This window comes from Argiope bruennichi, chromosome 9 (genome assembly GCF_947563725.1).
Source record: "Argiope bruennichi chromosome 9, qqArgBrue1.1, whole genome shotgun sequence".
NCBI classification, from domain to species: Eukaryota; Metazoa; Arthropoda; class Arachnida; order Araneae; family Araneidae; genus Argiope; species Argiope bruennichi.
In genome coordinates this window covers 79,748,883-79,769,974 of record NC_079159.1, presented here as the reverse complement: position 1 = coordinate 79,769,974, position 21,092 = coordinate 79,748,883, and the positions used below count along the sequence as shown (strand labels likewise).

Genomic DNA, 21,092 nt, shown 5'->3' with positions numbered 1-21,092 from the left:
GAAAATATTTTTCACCTTCCGGCGAGCTATCGCAATCTTTGTTCGACCCTGACACGAAGAAGTTTTGAAATGTTCCTTATCGTCTTGAACTGTCACCGGCAACGTGGTTTATGGCACTTTGTAAAAGTTATGAAAATCTCCCCGAGAAAGGAAAACCTGATAAAACCACAGAGAACACGGTAGCGTACACACGATATCTCCTTACACTGGGGTATTTCGTTGCTGTTCAAATGAGAACTGACACGTTTCGAAAGATAACGATACATATTTTTATGAATAAAAGCAGAATAACGTAATGCCTTTTGGAATTAAAGTCACTTTTATACTTTTATTCCGTTTAGTAAATGTTTTAAAGTAGCTGCACTTACCGAAACATTGCAAATACAAATTACAAGTATACTATGATATTTATAGTTTGGATTAACGTGACACTAAATCTCCGGTAAAGACACATACACATACACACGCACTCACACACACGCACTCACTCACATAGACACGTGGCATTGAATCCGATACACATACACAGACACACGGCATTGGATACAACACACACAGACGCACACGGCATTGAATCCGACACACACACACACATTGAATCCGACACACACACACACATTGAATCAGACACACACACACACATTGAATCCGACACACACACACACACATTGAATCCGACACACACACACACACACACACACATACACACACACACACACACATACACACACACACATACACACACACACACGCACACACACATGTGGCATTGAAACCGACACACACACACGCACACACACACACATGTGGCATTGAAACCGACATACACACACACACGTGGCATTGAAACCGACACACACACACAAGTGGCATTGAAACCGACACACACACACACACATGTGGCATTGAATACGACACACAAACACACACACAAGGCATTGAATCCGACCACACACACAATAGACATGTGGCATTGAATCCGGCACACATGCACCACACACAGACATGTGACACCAATTCTAAACACACACATACACACGTATACACACGCACATATACGCATACGCACACGCACACACACACACGGTATAAGAATTTCAAATTAGTAGGCCCGTATTTACCGATAATGCTGTAAAATAGGAAATTAATTTAAGTTCAATAAAATCCATAAATATTTTTATGTTGCAACCCAAATGACAACAAAATATTTATATTTCAAATCCATAAAAGAAGTTCTCAAAAAAGGAATTCTTTTTATCACGTTTCTCAGAAAAAGTTTTTCTGAGAAACTTATTTTTTAAAATTAAATTTCAGGGAATATTAAGGAAATTGTGAATGAAAGAAACGAATAATGGAACCCTCTTCTTCCGCGACAGCTAATGACAAAAGATATGAAAAAATAGACTAATTCTCTTTTAATTACGGAAATGAAGTAATATACAAATTTCTATATATTACAATAAGGAACCAATACAATAAGGAAAAAGTTGATTTAATTTCCAAGCTATTTAATTCTTAATATATTTTTAATTCACTTTCGATCGAAGAAATAAATCTATGAATATAAGAGAACAAGGTGTCTCGAGAATGGGTTAATCAAAAACTAAATAGCCAAAGTGTACCTTCAACCTGAAGATTCAACATAAAATAGTTTTAGAGTAAATTAAACGAATAGATCCAACATTAATTAACTCTAGAGTTGATTTAAGAGGAGATTCAACAGTAAACGGCGCTAGAATCGATCCACCTTCAAATAAATTGGTAATTTTAAATGGTGCTAAAGCTGAAATTAGTTATGCATTAACTTATCAAATAAATATTATAATGATATAATGACAACAAGAAACACAGTTAGATTTGATGAAATGTTTATTTGATAGGCAAGAATGCGTATTTACTTTATATGTAGCCTTTTCGAATGTCTATTTTTAAAGTAAAATATGAATTAGAATCCTAAAGCTTATAATGGAGTAAATTCATACCCAGATAATGCAAGTCATTCGTCTTGAGTCAATATAATGTTTGAATCCATAGCATGTGAGGGGGTATGGGGTATAGGATGATTACTGCACTTAAATGTTCAGAGCTTCAAGCAAAACAACAGCATTTGTAACAAGAATACATTTATTTTATACAAAAAGAACAAAACAAAAAATTGACAGAACAAATAGAAGTAGCTCTTTTGAACTGTGAGAGAAATAGTAAGTTCTTGCCGGTCAAACTACATAGTGAATAGTGAAACAGCAGTACCCACACGTTTTTCAGAGGAAAAAAACGTGATGTCTTAGTGCAGCTTGAAACAGCGGAGAACTGAACTCAATGATATTTCCAACTATGTTTGTGATGTGTCTGTCTATAACCTCATGTGAATGGATTCTATTCATAAGGTATTTTCATAATGAAATATTTTAGTTAGAGAAGCATTTATTCAGTTAGAAGAAAAATACTTTTATGATTGTAAAATTTAAGATAATTGTTTATAAACAAATCCAAAGTTACTAATTAACAAATTTTCAGAGATTTTAACAGTATAGGTTTATTAAAATTTTAATTAAATTCAGGCTTAGAACTGCAAAAACTATTTTTGATGCAAAGTTTAAATCCACGATTTCTTAAAAAAATAGCAAAAAATATTTTAAGAACAATTTTTACTATAATTTCTTGAGCGTTCTTTGATATTTTAAAACCAACTTCCAAAGTTTTATCCGGTGCTTGTTAGAGAATATTTGCATGCATAATTAACGTGTCAGGTAAACTTATTCCGAAGAGAGAACATGCAGCTGCGGAATTTTCAGATGTTAAGTAAAACTGTACGTGCAGCTGCATGTCATAAACGAGAAACAGGAAATGAATTCCTGTTATGAAGAATGTTAATAGGTGGGAATACATTGTGGAAAGGAATAAAAACATACAGCATAAAATAACGGATAAAAATTCTTTGAAATTAAACAGTTATTAAATCTGAGGATGCGAGTATTATGATTGTTTGAATTATTTGAAATAGTTAACGAATGGAAATGATGAATGGGCTAATAAAATTAATCTAATCATATGGCAATTTCAATACGAATTATTTTTAACCGATTTTCAATTGATAGTTATAAGAACTTGATTCACTCGTTTTGGATATCCACCAAAAATATCTCTATGTTGCATTGAGTAATGAAAATGCACCACTTATGAATATCTTATTATAAATTTGCATAATGAATTTGATTAACCTACAGCTTTGAAATAACTTCCAAAGGCCTTACTTGATAGTGCTACGAATTCCTGCAACAAGTAAGGGTATAAAAGAAAAATTGCTTAATCTCACATCCAGTCTTTTTCAACCTCTCTCTCAAACCATGTTATTAAACCGAATATCATATTTTTATTGATAAAAACTAATATATATGTAGTGGAAATACAAAACTGTTATTATGATATGGAAATGATTTTCAATATTAAAAAAGTCGAGGCCTTCTAGCACAATAGTAAAAAATGAAAAAAAAAGATGATTTTGCAAATTTTAATTTATGTTCAAGATTATTTCAAGATTTTATTTTTTTATTAAATAGTGGAAATTTGCTACTGTGAAGTATTTCAGAAACGTAGAAATTTCAAAATACGTTCAGCTAAAGAACTGAAACTATTTATTAAAAAAAATACCCGATGTAATTTTCAATTCTAAGGTATGGGTACATTATACTCTGGGATTTGAAAATTGAGAAAGTTTTGTGGCGAAGTGCCCACTAGATTTGCATCAGAATAGTGCTTCGGTCAGAATTAATCTAAACATTGAAGGCATGTTCAGCTATCATTACAGTCAATATAGCCGGTAATTCTCCTAGAATTTCCAATGCTCGCCCTCAGTATATCACGAATTACATGTAGCCATATACCTACCAGTGTCCTCCTGTACATTTAGATTAAAGCAGGAATAGATTACCGAAAGCAATCAACATACCGTCCTTGCTTGACGAACATGTTTCAACTACATTTTAAAATTCTTATTTTGAAAACATTTTTCTTTAAGTGCTTAACGATGTGCTTTCTAATGAACAAAAGTTTGCAGTACTATCTATGACTTAAAAATTATTTCATTTTAAATTAGTAGCTAATTAACATTCGTAGAAATTCAGCGAATAATATTGTTAAACAAAAGATAATCAAGATAGTTTCACGACAGGAAAATGATCGCATCGTCAGTTTTACTAATGTATCAGTTTCCAGTAATAATAAGACGCCATGTTTTCATGTACACTACTGTATAGGGGTTGATCAGAAAACCTTTAAGTAATTATTGTATTACAACATACTTCCGCACTATATTTAACCTTTACGACACTGTCTACGACAAATAGAAAATTATATTGAATTAATGGTATAAATATTAAAAAAGCAGTTAAATTATTAATTATCAAAATTTAAATATTTCATGTAGAGAAAGAGCGTTTATTGCATCTTAGACAATTCTATTATGAAATCTGTATTATGAAAAACGACCAAATTAAAAGAATATATTACACCATAACGATGACAATTTAGCAATTCATCCAATATCTATTTCAAAAAGTAACATACTAGAGCCAAAGAGGAGTCGGTAATTCATCCAGTGACATTAATTGTAACTGCCTATTCCAGGTAAATGAAGTAGCATCCTCTGGATTTGCGAATGTAGTAAAATACAATCAGGTAACCAATACACTACTACCGAACATTTAGCTCATGTTTTGTATATTGTTTTTCAAATTAGTATTATAAGCCTATACGTGTATAATGAAGGATTATTAAATAATTGTTACACTATTTGGATAGTTTGATGAATCCAAGCAATCCTTATCGATAATTCAATATATTTTTAAAATGATCAATAATGGATAAGCAGAGTATTACCATTCATTAATTTACATTGGATATTTATTACAAATAGATGGGGAACATACGGATAAGAATGAATTATTCTATAATATTATTAACACGCATTTGTGAACTATTTATATCCTTTTCATGAGCACTTTTACCTATGTAAATGGTTTCCCAAGACAACTTGTACCATAAGTAAAAGCGGGGTAATTCTTCATTATTAGCAAGTGTGGCATGGGTAATGCGGCATTAAAAAAAACACAAATAATAATAATATGGAAGAGCGGTTTGCACTAAAATTAAGAAAAGGTTAAGAAGAGAGGATTTTTGACAATATAGCTCAGAATACACCGATAATTAAACAGAATTTAATTAGTTTAATTCTAGAATTAAACAGAAGGTTATGAAGATTATTACAAAAAAAATGAGTTACCTAGTTAATTTTTATTGGATTGGACGATGAATTCATTGGGTCGAACAAATTACTGAAATTAAGTTATCTTTGACATGTCAAATTTTGCTAATCACGCTCTTTTTATAAAGAGAAAAGCAACATTAAATGTTATATTTAATCATATATTGAGAACGCTTAGCAATATATTTATTGCCTCTCGTATTATAGCATATGTTCCACATGTCAACAACAAAATTTACACAACACACATGCCACACAATAGAATTTTATACAGAATAGGGCATGAAGATGAGAGACAACGTGTAAAATTGTAGAATAGAGCAGGTGTGATTTGGTACAGACCAGCAAATTCAGAGCAAAAACATATATAAATACATCAGTATGATATTTGATACATCTACATTTTTTATGATAAAATCATCAACTATCTTGTATCCATTTACTTGGTTTCGTTTATGAGTCAAACTTACCTGCACGGCAATGGACAACCAAACTTTCTGTTAGCGGATTTTGTTAAAAGCATTTATTCAGATCGATATTCTTTTGGTGACAAGGCCACATGGTAAATCTCAATCGCTTTTATTTTCTAGTTATTGAATAATTGAATTCGGAGAGAGAAAAATAAAAATTTGAAAACGATTTGTTTAGATGGAAGACGGACTACAACTTTGAAATTCCTCAAAATAACAAGGGTGAAATTTTTAACTTTTAAAATACTTTTCCTCTGTATAGAGAAAATAAAAATATCGGAGCAGGCGGGAATTTCCTCCTTTGTATAAAGAAAATAAAAATAGCCGAGCAAGCGGGAAATTTATATATAATTTCAAAAGATTTTCTAGAAAATAACTGAAAGAAAAAAAATGATGAAGCTGCCATACTCAGTATGAAAATATGCCTTTGATGTAACTTAATCCCTTCTGCAATGTAACACTTAAAAATAATAGTAGGGTAAAAAAAGAGAAAGCGCTCACAACATAAAATAAAAACAAAGCTTTCAGTTTCTTAAATCCATATACGCTTCCCAGATCGCGACGATAAATCGATTCTTTACGTGAGAAATATGCACCGATCCATGGATCGTGATAACAACCTATGATTTTGTAAGATCAGAAAGCGAAAAAAAAGAAAAAGGAAGAAAGAAATATTTGGATTATTTCTTTTTTGAAATCGTTTGATGAAATAATTTAGGAAGGAGATTTAAGATTAAAAGTTTTTTTTTTTAAAATGAGCTTCTCAAAAGAAAAGTGCATTTATATTTATTTAGATTATTATTATTTATTTTCAATTACTTACTTGTAAGGGAATGAAATTTTTTGACCAATCAGTTATAAGATAAAATTCGAGAGTTCAGATTTTATTTTATTTTCTAAAACACTAATAAAAATAATATGCCAAGAATTAATTTGATTTATACCAGCAAACATGGCGACATCCAAGATTTATAAGCGCAATTTAAAATAACTAAGATATAGAAATCTAAATGTTTAAATATTTATTTTAATTTTTCAATTGAAATTAATGAAGTATTATTAAAGCGATCTTTAACATGGAAATTTTTTGAAATCTCAAGTTTAAGAATTTGACTACTTGCTTTTAATAATCCATCGAAAATGAAATTCATGGTTAAAAATGGCTAATTTCATATTTCATGTTATAATCAAATGTTTATATTTCCACTTATAATATCTAACTAAATAATGTATCTTTATTTAAAAAGAATTAACTTATGAGAAAAATGAGCTTTCTACTTTTTTTTAAAAAAATATCGTTTGGTACAGTTTATAATTATTTTAGAAACTGCAAAGTATTAAAATTCTTTGATGCCACAAACTTTATCATTTTAAATAAAAAGAAAGCAGCAAACGATAAACGAATTAATGTATAATATTTTAAATAAGATAATCGTTTGTGTTAAAAATAAGTTATTGAAAAAGCGTTTGCTAATGGCAACACTGGGATTTCGGCGTCAGCTAATATTAAATATTCTCTCGCACGCAACGCATATCTAAGACTTCGCTCTCAAATATGAAAGTATAAATGAGGTCGTAATAAAGTATTTGTGACAATTATTTAAACAATTAATTTTTCATCAGTAAAAACCATGAATAATTCATCTCAAGCAACGATGGATAACCAGTAAGTAACATATAATTTTCAACATCAAGATGTATAATGTAATGTGATTTTGATTATATTTAGAGATAAAAGTCATGTTAGTGTTGATTCAATAACAATGCATGAAATGTATTTAAGTTAAAATATTTAAAAAATTAACTTTTATTTATAATTTAAGTTTACAACTTTATCACCAAATGAAAATAATCTCTACTATAGTATTATCTAAAACAAGGCTGAGAAAATTAAGATTTTCCATATATAAACATTAGCATAAAGTTCCTAAATTCTCATAAAATAAATATTACCTCACAAACACTTAAAGTTTATCAGAGATTTCTATTCTTAATCTAAAGCATTTCGGAAAAATACGGCTTCCGGCGTATTCAAATCATACATGTCATGTTTTATGCATTGATTCGTATGCACATAAATTTGTAAAATTTATAAGTCTTGTTTAATAATTAATTTTCAGTAAAATGGTTATTTCGCTACAATAATCATAATTTTTATAATAATTAACTGAAGAGTATATAACACTCTATTAATCAATAAAAATGTCCAATGCACTATTCTAATCAACATTAGCTCCGATTAAAATGAAAATCATAAAAAAAAACTTATTGAGTAATTTTCACTATCAATAGATGAGCCAATTATTATATGAGCTTCTTTTCTACTATTTGTATGGTGTGGTTGTTAGGCGTACACAAGGTGCTCTGTAGTTAGAGATTGCAGGATACTCCAAACTCATTAGACATCTAATGTGGTGAATATCTTATTTAAGTTTTCCCTAATTTTTTAATGCAAGTTTTTGCATTAAGAAATGTAATGCAAGTTTTTGCATTTAAACCACTTAATATTCCTTTTCGTATTTATATGACTACTTATTAAAAGAATAAAGCAAGTTCAACGATCAAACCTAGGAAACAAACAATTAAATTCAGTGATATTAAAGTGACTCAAACATTCTACAGAAATAACCTTAAAATAGGCTTCGCAGTAACAGGATGATTCAAATACGAATAAGATGCTATTCATTAGACAGCATGATATAGTAGCTTGAAAACATTGAACAACATGAACAAAATTTACAAGCAGCATTTTAAAAGAAGAATCTAATTTTGTTAATTAGGATGCTAATTTACTGTTTTTTAAAGCCTGGATGATTAATCTATAGTTTTAAAATTTCTCTTTTGGCTTCGACATACAATATGTTATGAATGATATTTCATCTAACACAGGATGTAAAATATTTTACATAAAACGATATCTTCTATTACTTTTCCTCTATCCGACGTCTGAGATCATTGTATTAAAATATTATAATATTATTATAATCGTCAGCTTTTGAATGCTTTCAAACAAATGACATACAATTTCACCTCAATTTTCGATCTATATGAAATGTCATATTATCATGAAGTACCAAAATGTGAAAAAATACATAAAAACGATTTTATAGGTTTAAGTTGTTGGATATTGGCCATTCAAAATATGGCATTACGCTTGTCCATGTATATCAGATCGGATAAGGATAGGAAAGGTTTGAAAAACTGTTGTACCCATTTTTTGCTTATCAATAAAAAATATTTATCTAAGAGGAAAAGCTTAAATATGAATGTTATACTTATTAAAAAGAACTATATAATGATCCATAAACGCTAAGATTAATTTTGAAAAAGCGCACATTTTCAAAAAATATTTTTAATTTTTTTTTCTCCAGTTTGAGCGAAATTTTTCTCATCCCACTTAAGTACGAGTTTTATGTAAAATTTTCATAGCCGTTTTGTACTGGAGTAGAGTTTGAAAATGCAAATACGATTTAAAATCACTCAATCGGACTAGAATTTAAGTCGAAAAGGAGAAGACATTGGAATTCTAAATGTAAGCATTTAAATTTCATTGAATTTCACCCTTAGGTTGCGGAAATCAATTTCTCAAAATGATAAGAAATATTTAATAGCAATTAATAATTTCAAACCGTTATTCGAATTATTAGAATAAGTAATATAATTCTATTTTTTATTTATTTTATACTATTATACTTTATTTATTTTATACTATTATACTTTATTTATTTAATACTATTATACAACTTATTTAATACTTGTCTTAAAAACACTTGGTTAACCTGAATTTCAATTAATAGTCGTTTAATTTCAATTAAATCGCCGACGTATTATTGTTGTTTATAATTCTTTCTAATTTTAAGCACCAAGTTGTGACATATATTAAAGCTTCATTATTTTAACAACTTTACATCTATTCTGTCTCCTGTATATAAAAACTTACGTAATGAAATCAGGTTCCATGACAATAATGTGCCAATAAAATAATATTTAAAATTTATTCTGTTCCATATTATAAAATCTATTTCAGAATGAACGTTTCTTTTGCGGTAATGTATTTCCCCCATCTGATTTCTCATGCAAACTGTACAAAAAATAAACAGAATTTTCCTTCCTTAGATTTCAACATAAGACGAAAATCACACGATTCAGTATTCAATGAAACAATGAAAGCAGTTTGAATGTCATTGGAACAATGACATTCTTTGTTAAAATTAAGCAAATTTAAAAAAAATTAAAATGTCATAATTCAAAAAAAATGCACGGAAACTAAATTTATGTAACTAAAAAACAATTATTGAAATTAAAAATGATATAATAATAGTTTTTGTACAATAATATTTCTTTATGTTCAAATCGGGACAAAAGCAAAAGTTCTACAATTTTTTAATTATTGGCATTTCGAATTAAAATTTTAAACAAATCTCTTCTAGGTGAACATTCTAACTTTCCAAAGTATATCTACGCCAAATTTGTTTATTCTGAGTGAATCGGATGATAGATTCTATAAAGCGCATAAACACATACATTCTCCTTATTATACATAAGGATAAATAAAATAATAATGTGCTTACAAATAAAAAAAATCCATTTTTGTCAGTGACAGAAATTGATATTATATGAAAAATTAATATATCCGATCTTGATTAAAGAAAAGCACAGTGAATTAAAGCTATTTTTAACCTTCCTAAAATATCTTTCTAAGTAAATAATTTAAGGGAAAATGCCAATCGATTTAAGGTCTTCCATTTTTAAAGGAGGGCTTACGACGAAACTTCCAGAACTATCGAAAGCAAGGACACACCTTATGCACATTAAATGACGCTTATTCATTTGTTCATATAGAGTCTTAAAAGATTATGAAAATGGATTTTTTTTTTCAACAAATTACTCGTTTGTTATGAAGACCTTCTAATAACCTTTCACAGAATGTTTGCGTGACCAAAAATATTACACTACCATCTGCATTGTATAAATATTTAGAGAAGGAAAGAATTATCTTTCGATTTTTTTCTTCGCTTTTAATTTTACCACTTCCTTAAATAAATTTTATTTTTCGATTCAAAATGTAAAATGGACTCTCCCGACAAATTTTCTAATTTTGAACTATTCTTGCGATGTAGTTTTATTAAATTGTTTTCAAACTGTAAAGAAAGAAAAATACATATACAACAGCAAAATGAATTGATATCATTTCAAATCATTAACAAGAAATATAAAATGCTTTAAGAATTTTAAAATGTAAAATATTCTATGCACAATGAATGTAGCAAATGCGTCTGTGTGTAATGATATTTTTAAATCTAATTTTAACGCAATTAATTCCCTGATTTTTATCTTAATTAACCCATATTAACTTCATTTTGAAATGGTGTCTTAAGAAGTGACCGACTTTTTTTTCCTCCAATGATTTTACTATAAGATTTTGATGTCGATTTCTTTGACATGTACAGATTTAGGAAAAAGAATTTTAGTTATCTTTGCAAGAATGTTGAATGCTTTAAGAAATTTTTTCCCTTCACTCGGAGCGTGAAAAAATTGCTGAGATCAGCCGTTTTATAGAGTGCGTGTATAATTAATTAAATAAAAAAGAGGCAATTGGATCAGGAAATAAGAGAACGTTTTAGAAAGTAATCAATACATGCTAAATTAAGACAAATGTAATTAATAAGGATTTAAATTAGATTAAGAGATATCATTACACACACACACACACATACACACGCACGCACACCATATCCAAACTCAATTATTAAATTTTAATCTTTTTTCAATAAAACTAAAATTCTACTACCCAGTATTCTTATATTGATATCTCTTCCAATTCTTTACGGTAATAATTGGATTATTGTAAAATTTTCAATCGTATTCATTACCGTCAATCTCTTACTATAAAAGAGAAAAGTTCGAAATACTTTATTAAATTGGTTTTAAATTGATTGTTTTCTTGGTTTATTCAAAGATGGTTTATTCTTTGTGTACCCGTAAAAAAAAAACGATTTTTTTTTTTACCGGACTATTACCGGCTTAACGTGTTATATACCATTCCAATCTTTATTTGCCAAATATCCAAACTAGTAATATTTCAGAACTTTAAGAGTTATGTCACAGCATGTATAACCTGTTAAAGCAAAAAAAAAAAAAAAAAAAAAGTGCGGAATATTACTATTCTTTTTATTTTAATAATGTATAATATATAATAATATTAATATTTAGCTAATAATAATTCGAAGTCTTAAAATTTTTAAATATGGGATGTAATATAACAGGCCTCCAAGCGGAGCAACCTGGTTAATACAAGGGGTGTTCAAATGAAAAGGTACGAACCGACACTGTGGGTATAAATGAAGACTTTATTCAAAGTATACACCATAGGCCTGAGCACAACGATCCCATTGATTAACGAGCCGAAGGATTCCTTTTCCCCAGAATACCCAGTCCTTCACAGCGTCCTTGAGTTCGCCGATCGAGTTGAAGCTCTTCCCTTTCAGATATTTTTTCAGGGGCCCAAACACATGCAAATCGCAGGGCGACATGTCCGGGCTGTAGGGCGGATGGTCGAGCTGCTCCCACTTGAACTTGTCCAGTTTCGCGTGTGTGACTGACACTGGAGACGAGTGGATGCGCGATATCATGGAGCAGAACCACACCCTCTGTGAGTAGCCTTGGACTTGATGGACTCACGTAGTCTTCGAAGTGTCTTATAGTACACATCGGAGACGTACTGTCACGTCAACTGGATGGCGCTCTTTATAAGAGCCTCTGCTCTCTCCTGCGCATGCACTGATCTACGGCAGAGACTTCAATCGCATCCCTAGATATCTCGTTAGGTTCTCCCATAGCGACATAGGCAAATATGTTAACGATTACGTTGTTACGACGTTTCGTATCTTTTCATTTAAACACACCTTGTACTGTCTGCTATGGCTTTGTCTCTTTTCTTGTAAAGTTCAGAAATATTGGAAGGTTAGAGATCTAATGGTGTAATATCTTCTGGCATTAGTAATAAATAAATATTTTTTAATATTTAATTAATAATAAGCTGAAGTCTTAATATTTTTAACGCCCATATATTGAATAACACCCGTAAAATAAATTCCATTCAAACATTCAAAAATTAATTTAACGATTCATTTATAGAAATTCATAAAAATATTCATTCATTAATTTCTTAAAATTATACAGCATATATACTTCTGTAAATTAACCCATCACTATTTCGCTTTTATTAATTTAATAAAATAACTTGTCCCGTATTTATGTTCCAAAATATTTCAACAACTTAAATGAAACTAAAATTTGTAAAGAGTTCAACGATTTGAAATATATTTGATATTCGAAAATTTCACGCTCTAAGCACGAACTGATAAAAATTATCATCCTTGCATCAAAAGAATTACTTTTTTAGATTTTATCAGTCTGCTCGTATTTTAAGTGACGATAGCGTAATCAAGAGACAAAACCCTCTTTGTTCAAACTTGCGTAAATATTCTTTTTTCGTCAGCCATATCGCTAACTCATCCGAGATAAAATGCAAACATCTTCAGTATTAAATTTTCAAAGATTTCAAAGGCTTTTAGAACTTGTAATAAGTTTAATCTTTTATTTCTAAAAAGGTTATGAAAATATTAGTCAATCGTTATTTCGAAATTTTCGGGTTGGAGTGTTCTGCAAATATCGCTATTAAAAATAATTAATATTCTTTCGTGGAAGCGATGAATAGAAATTTCGGATAAAAAAAAAACGTGTTGTCACAAACCGCCTCATATTATTCAGAAATTCTTGTACAAAATTTTCGCTTTCAAACTCAAAAGCACAATAGAAATTTTGCAGAGACGAGTTTTTTTTTTAAAAAATACTATTTTAATATACAAATTATTTAATTAGTTTTATGAAGATAAATAGAAAATTTTGATATTACTTAAAATAATGATCGTGGATAAATCAAAATAAAAAAAAGAAGAAGAAAGAAAAGAAAAATGACATGAAGAAGAATTCTTATGCCATTTATTAAAATGACATTCAATTTTTTAAAGCAAGGCATACAGTTTTCGTTTTAAAAGAAAAGGTACAAGGTTAAGAGATAACAGTTTATCATTACATTATTATTTTAATAACATAATACCTTTAAATTAATTCATTATACATATTACAGACTCTATTTTTAAGATTCCAATTTTAGTTGTGTTTTATTTATATAAAAATAAAGAGTCTAAAAAAAAGATATAAAGCTTCGTTAACTTTTTGCCATTCAATAAGACACATTTAAAAATAATGGTGTAAATATGCAACAGAAAGTGTCTACACATCTAACTTAAAATCACTTTGTTACCTGAATAAAATATGGATGGAGTGGCATTGTCGGTAGACAGCATCAGAGAAATAAATTGAAAATATTTAGCTTTCGTCTCAGAATTCCGTATTTATCCTTTTTGGACGATTTTACTCCATAGAGGGGGTCAAACTTAGTAATCATAGCCGTCTACTGTGGTCTGCCCAGAGGCACATGGAAAAAATCTGAATGACCGGACACGGTGAGAATATAAGCGGAAATTTCAGTTGAGTCCTAAGGGCCATCACTGGCCACTGTATAACCTCTCCCGTAGAAGTCATGCCCAGTGATCGGTAAAAGGCAGCCTCCAAACAATTTTTGTACCCAACAGGGGCGTCGAGAACCAATCACTTTGCCGGATGCTTCTTATCCCCATTTTTAAGGTGGCTTTGGTAGTTGTGTCATACTTAAGTAAAAAAGGACCATTTTCTTTCATCTATTCTTTTTTCGATTTTGATTTTCAGTTTCTTTACATATAGAATTTTGTGTTTTAATTCAAAATATGTAATACTTCTATATACTGATCGACAAAAATCAAACACTATCCCCCTATCTTTCATATCGTCCCTATTTTGGTTAAATGAAAACCAGCTAGCGCATGCTCGAGAGCGGATAGGATTTCAGATGTAAAAACAGATAGTATTAGGTTTGATGTAAGCAAATAAATAGCAATACCCTTTTAGTACAAAGCTCAAGTGCTTTAACTTAAAAATCATATATAAAAAGCTTCTTTAAATATATATGAGAAAACTGGATTAATATTCTTACTACAGATATTTCACATTCATAAATGACAAGATAAAATAACTTTTTCTTTCAGACAGATATATATAGAATTCCAACAACTCTATTTTCCTTGAAATGACTTCTTATCCAATTCTTTCACCTATCATTCATTAACTATTTTGAGCAAAATTGAAAAGATATTGAATGGACTAATACTTATATAAACTTATTCTTTTGACTAACCGTATAGAGAGGAAGAAATAAGACTCTGCTTTTATTTATTTAAAAAAGTTACCTAATCTCGCTAGATAAGCGATCGCTATATTGTTGTGAAATTATTACCGACAATAATGAATCTTAAAAAAGTCAACTGCCATAATATTTTGTGATTTGTAATTAAATAACACTGAGTAAAAAAATTTTAATAACCAGTTCAATTTACTCGTATTCTATTACAGCTATCTAGACTTTCATAGATTTGTATGCTTTTCCTCCATATTATGCATTTTACAAAAAGCAAATAACTCAAAAATTGTAACTAAGTAATTAGCATATCGTTCTCTCTTAAATTATTTTCAAACTATTTCAATCGAAATTTCTTATACTTTTTTTGAGCCTTAAAGCCGATTAAATACTTCTCAGGGAAAATTAAGAATTTATTAAACAATCCAGAATAATTCCAAGTAAACATATAATATATGAAATATTTTAAAAGGTTTTTATTTTCTCTTCAAACGAAATATAAATTAAACTTCCTAAAAAAAATTTAATTTTTAATTTTCAAATTATTCTGCGTTGAGATTGAAATAACTATTTCAAACAAATTAGTCAATTTGTGCTGCTTATCAATTCTAGAGAAATCTATTATAATTATTTACAAAATCATAATGGAAAAATGTTTAGCACGTAGCATGTAATGTTTTTCAGGTCTAAAATAATTTATCATATAAGACAGGGAACGCGTTCAATTAAAGATAAAGTATATAATATATAACAAAAAGTACAGCTTCTTTCTTTTGAATTGGAAACTTTAAGTTCCAAAATTTTTTAATCGGGGTTTTGAAACTGAAAAAAAAGTTGAAAGAACATGGAAAAAATGCGTTCATTAATATATAGAACATGATTATATGTATTAAATAAATACAATGAAAAAAATGCATGGTTATGATAGTTTTATTAATATAGTAGATTAGGATTTTTTTACAAGGAAATTGCAAATAAAATTTATTGGATAAAAATTTAAGATTATTAATGAAAAATTGCTCACAACTTTTTAATTCATTTCAGTTTTCAAGTGTTATTAAAAACTGGAAAACTTTTAAAACTTATTCATTTACTGTTTATAAAGAATTTAACAAATTTTACGAATTTCACAGATGAAAGAGGAAAATTTTAATTTTTGGCTTAGACAACAGAATATTATAGACAATTTTTTCAGTCAATAAAGAATAATATATTAGCTTTATCAAATGTCCAATCAACACATTTTTTTTAATAGAACAATATTTTATCTATGTTATTTTAGCTACAATCAAGTTTTTCTTCGGAAAAAACTCTTTGGGATAAATTAATAATACAGCATAAAGGGAAGATTTCAATTACTGAATTCATTAATATTTTTGAATTAAACCGAATAATTTCTAATCAACAATAGTAAACATGCATCATATTGATAAAAATTAAAAGGAACATAAACCTAAAAAAATTTATATTTCTTCATACTTAATTGTCCGTTGTTACCGCATTAAATCAGTACATTAAAATTTTTGTCATCAAAAATTAAAATAAGAGAGTACTCACTGTATTTCCGAATCATCGTGTTCTATAAAAGTAAGAGAACTTTTCCTCAAAATGCTCTTCACTGGTAACTTCGTTAAATTTTCCGTCATGATGCAGTTAAAAAAAGTTCCAAAATTAATAAAAATTCCAAATCCGCAATCCAAAAAGAAACACACCAAATCCAAAATAAACGAACAGAAAACACTGCACTCGTTCCACAGCGTGAATGACAAGCACTGCTGAAGACCGGCAATTCGACTTAGAACGAATTTCGCGTATGCCAGAATCCGTATGATGGAAAATTTGCTTTTGCTCCTACAACCGCGTGGGGTTGCCGGTTAAAAACTGTTTCTCCTTGCGCCAAGCTGCCATTCGATATGCGGTAGCGCTCCTGTTGCCAACACAAAATTACTCGCCAACCCATCTAACTTCTTGCCAAAAAGAAGTTTCCCGCTTTGATTCAATTGCATATAAATCGTCAATAGACTTCGCCAATTCGCGATAATGGAACACAGGCAGATTGCTTCGAAAAAGGGTTGCCAATAAGATAGGAAGTTCTGATGAAGCATTGCAGTTCAGAACGGGAAAGGTGAGCGCAATGAGAGGTGATGTGGAGTTGCTAAAGAATACTTAATGTTTCGCGGTGACACATAATTACGGTGACAATAACAGAGGCGTTGGGCTACTGATTTTATCGATGAAGTAATTTTCCGCCTGGAACAAAATAGAGTGCCTTCTTTCAAGAGTTGACTGTTTTTTTTTTTTCTTTTTTAATCTTGTTACCTAAGTTAGTCACATGTTTTTGAGTTACCTTTTTACAATCGATTTCATTGATTCACTTGCCAAGTGTGACTTTGATGTAATAAGAGTTTATTATTAAGTAAAGCTTATTTAAAATAATAAAAAGATTTCACTCATCTGATTCGAGCAATTCTTTTAAGAAAGATGTTTAATAATGGCATTACGATATGTTCTCTCTCTCTCTCTCTCTCTCTCTCTTTGTTAATAGAAAATAGTAACGAATTTCCAACTAGACGAACTAAGTCGCTGTGTGAGACAACTGGACTGAGAAATGACGCAGATAGAACAAATTAAAAATATAATTTGCCGAATAATCAAATAAAAAAAGTTTGTAAAATATGCAAATTCTATAAATTATAAATATTACAACTAGAGTATGAGTTTCCTTTCGAGCATTCAATGAGGTATGATTAATTAATTAAATTTAATTAATTATTATATTTATTTCATTAGCCATGTTATTACCATTTGATAGATTTTAGAAACAATAATTTTTATTTTTATTTGAAGTATATTATTTCCTCCTAATCTGTCACAATAGTTATGTGCTTTTTATGTAAATAAGAAAATCTTTAGCTATATTTAAAGATATAGTATAGTAATATAGTTAATAATTAATAATAATCATTAATTTTTCAAAAATTAAATTAAAAAAAAACATTCTTATTAATTAAGTTAAAAATGTATTGAAATGTGAAACTGCACTGTTCAGTTATTGAAAAAGGGGCCTCATAATGTGCCCTGACTACAGCCGCTAAATGCATAAATCTGCCCTGAAAATAGAACAAGACATATTGTTAAAATTGAGAAATCTGGTTAATTAAAATTGATCACAGAATTTATGGTTGCAAGTTAAAAAAAAAAAAATCTATTTTACGCCTTTGTTTGGCTTTCTCGTACACGAAGTTTACAATCTTTAAGTTGGGATTTTAATAAATATTCACGTTTCAGGCCTGCCTGAGTTCGGAAAAGATACTTGGGAATTATGCCTGTCTGTATGTGAGCTTGATAATTCATAAAAGTATAAACTAGACGGTTGGTATTTGGCACGAGGTCTTTACACAAGATTTGAAAAATTCCATCAAATTTTGTACAAAATCCGTTGAAAGTAAATCTGTCTTTCTATTCTGCCAAATTAAAGTTTAGCTTAGTTATATTAACGTTATGTTTGAAGTAACACTATTGATATTTTGAGACGCACCTCGTAATTTTGAATCGCAGTCAGATGACGAGGACGACACCTGAGCTGGCACCCCCCTCTCCACGCCACACCACACCAGCGGGAGGACATTTGGTCAGGACGGATTTAACGTGCAACAGACCCCCTTACACGACGGTTCTTCGGTGGAATCGGGTCTCGAACCTGAAACCCTCCAGTTCCGAAGCTGAGACCTTACCACCAGGCCACCGAGGCCCCACCAATTTGCAGGTAAATACGTTAACTACAAAACGTAAAGAACTAGATATATAAGATGTAGATTCTTAGCATCAAAAGCATAGATATGTGTGAAATTTTGAACAAAATCCATCAAGAAATCTAACATCTGTTGGTGTGAACTTTCGAATGACTGTAACCGCGATCACTCAGAAGCTCAATGAATTAGATAAATACAGTCTGGTAGTTTTATCACTTAAAGTGTGGATTTCTATCATATTTTGAATCAAATCTGTCAAAAACTTAAATGATGACCATCATGACCTAAATTCTACAATAGGCCGGTCTAATATTATCAGGCATGCAAAATAATGAAATTTGGTATCTAATCTGATTATCACGATTGTAGTTCTGTGTTAAATTTTGATTTAAATCTGTCGGAAACCAGCCGGAATGGTCTACCTGAAAACGTCCTGGCATACTCTCTAACAAACTTGTCAAGCCAGAGAATGATTTGCATTTCAATAGTGACGAAATATTAACTTTTGGGTTTAAATTTAGTACTTTTACTGAATCTATAGTGTCATACTTGACTTTGAGGATTCATCCCTGGCATGTTGTTAATAGTATCCAAGAATCAAATTTGTCTTTTAGACACATTTTTCTCAATTGATCGAAACAAAGATTTGACACAAAACTGCACTTATAGGCACAAAATCCAACACCTAATTTGATATATTTAGATCATTGCGTTTTTGAATTATAGTGTTGACATTTTTCTGAAAATACAGAACGACAGACAGGCCGGGCAGTCAACCTATTGTCGGTTTCGTCTCAAACTTTGACAGATGTCTACACTTCAGATGTTAAATCTTTGTACCGAATCTTATCCATCAAGCTTTCTTCGTTTTGCAGCTATCGTGTTAACTTACGACTAAGGATAGGTAAAGTATTATTTGATTTTCGATTGTAACTTCGATTTTTATATCACTTTTTATTTTCTCACATACAAAATATAAAGAACGTATTGAACACATCATAACAAAATATAGAGAACATCAAAAAATTCAAACTCGAACTCTAGACAAGTCTCCACATTTCAGACCTTCTTGAGTTCCAAAAACGCAATTTTGATATTATGTCTGTCTATTTGTGATCATGATAGTTCAAAACATTTCAAGTTACATGGATGAAAGTTTGTACATGGACTTTAGATTAGCTTCGTAGATTTCTATCAACTGTGAACGAAAACGTTCAATAGAAGTCTGTCTGACTTGCTGTTCGATTTCAGTAAACTCGATAACTGCAAAACGTGATGAACTAGATAAATTAAATTTGGTACACTGACTTAGCGTCTAACTCTTTTCACGTTTTAGACACCCATGAGTCTGAAAAACACCATGCCAGTCTATCTGGCTGTCTTCTGATCCATTTTCACTATAACTCAAAAATGCATTAACCCTTTCTAGGGCCGTGGGAAGTATGCTTCCCACCAAATTTATCAATCTTTGTATGAAATTATGTAGGTTAAGTTCTGACAAATTTTTTTAGTAAGTCAGAAACTTAGATGTTTCAGTTCTTTATCTCAGAGAAAATGATGTGTCTTGATTATGAATTAAACAAATTAATTATTAATCAAATTAAATTGATCAAATAAGCTAAATGAATAAATTTTCTTATTCTAATTTCAAGCCTAAAAATATTTTAACATAATATGAATAGAAAAAAATGGCCCTTTAAAGGGTTAAACAAAAAGTTAAATTTGAATGGGATTTTCACATAACATTTGTCAATTTCTAAAAAATTTTGAAAAAAGATCCATTCACAGGAAACCTAGCTGGCTGAAAACAGGCAAATCTGATAACTACAAAATATATAGAATAAGAATAAAATTTAAAATACACGATTAACATATAAAGTATAACTTCCATATCAAATTCTGAACTAAATTCGGCAAACAGTTGGACATCTGTCAGTATGCGAATTCTCATACATGTAAGCACGATACGCAGCAATTTAGATAAATCAAACGAATAAAATTTAATACAATAAAGTGTAGTTTCGTACGATTTGCTAGATTTCCAGCTCTTTTTCGAATAAGTAATTGTTGGAAATATTATAATTAGCATTTTGTTTTGTTGAAGATCCATCTCATCCATTACCTGAACTTCGATCTGAAAAAAAGAAATCAGCAAGCCCTTCGCATCCGTCGATAGCTCAGTTGGCAGAGAGGTTGACTGCAAATGCCCTAAAGACGACATCCATAGGTCACTGGTTCGATTCCGTTTAGATGGAAGATGATATTTTGATTGGAATTTAAAAGTGTAGTTTCGTTCGATTTGCTAGATT

General features: G+C 29.9%; 1 protein-coding gene across 1 annotated transcript in view; it reads right to left on the bottom strand.

Moving 5' to 3' along the window:
- Positions 1-16,905, bottom strand: part of LOC129984643 (uncharacterized) — a 223,161-nt gene extending 206,256 nt beyond the window's left edge. The window contains exon 1 of the mRNA XM_056094564.1: positions 16,589-16,905. Coding sequence (XP_055950539.1) covers positions 16,589-16,677 — 89 coding nt within the window. The 5' untranslated portion in view covers positions 16,678-16,905. The remainder of the gene's footprint in view (positions 1-16,588) is intronic.
- Positions 16,906-21,092: the final 4,187 nt, after the last annotated feature.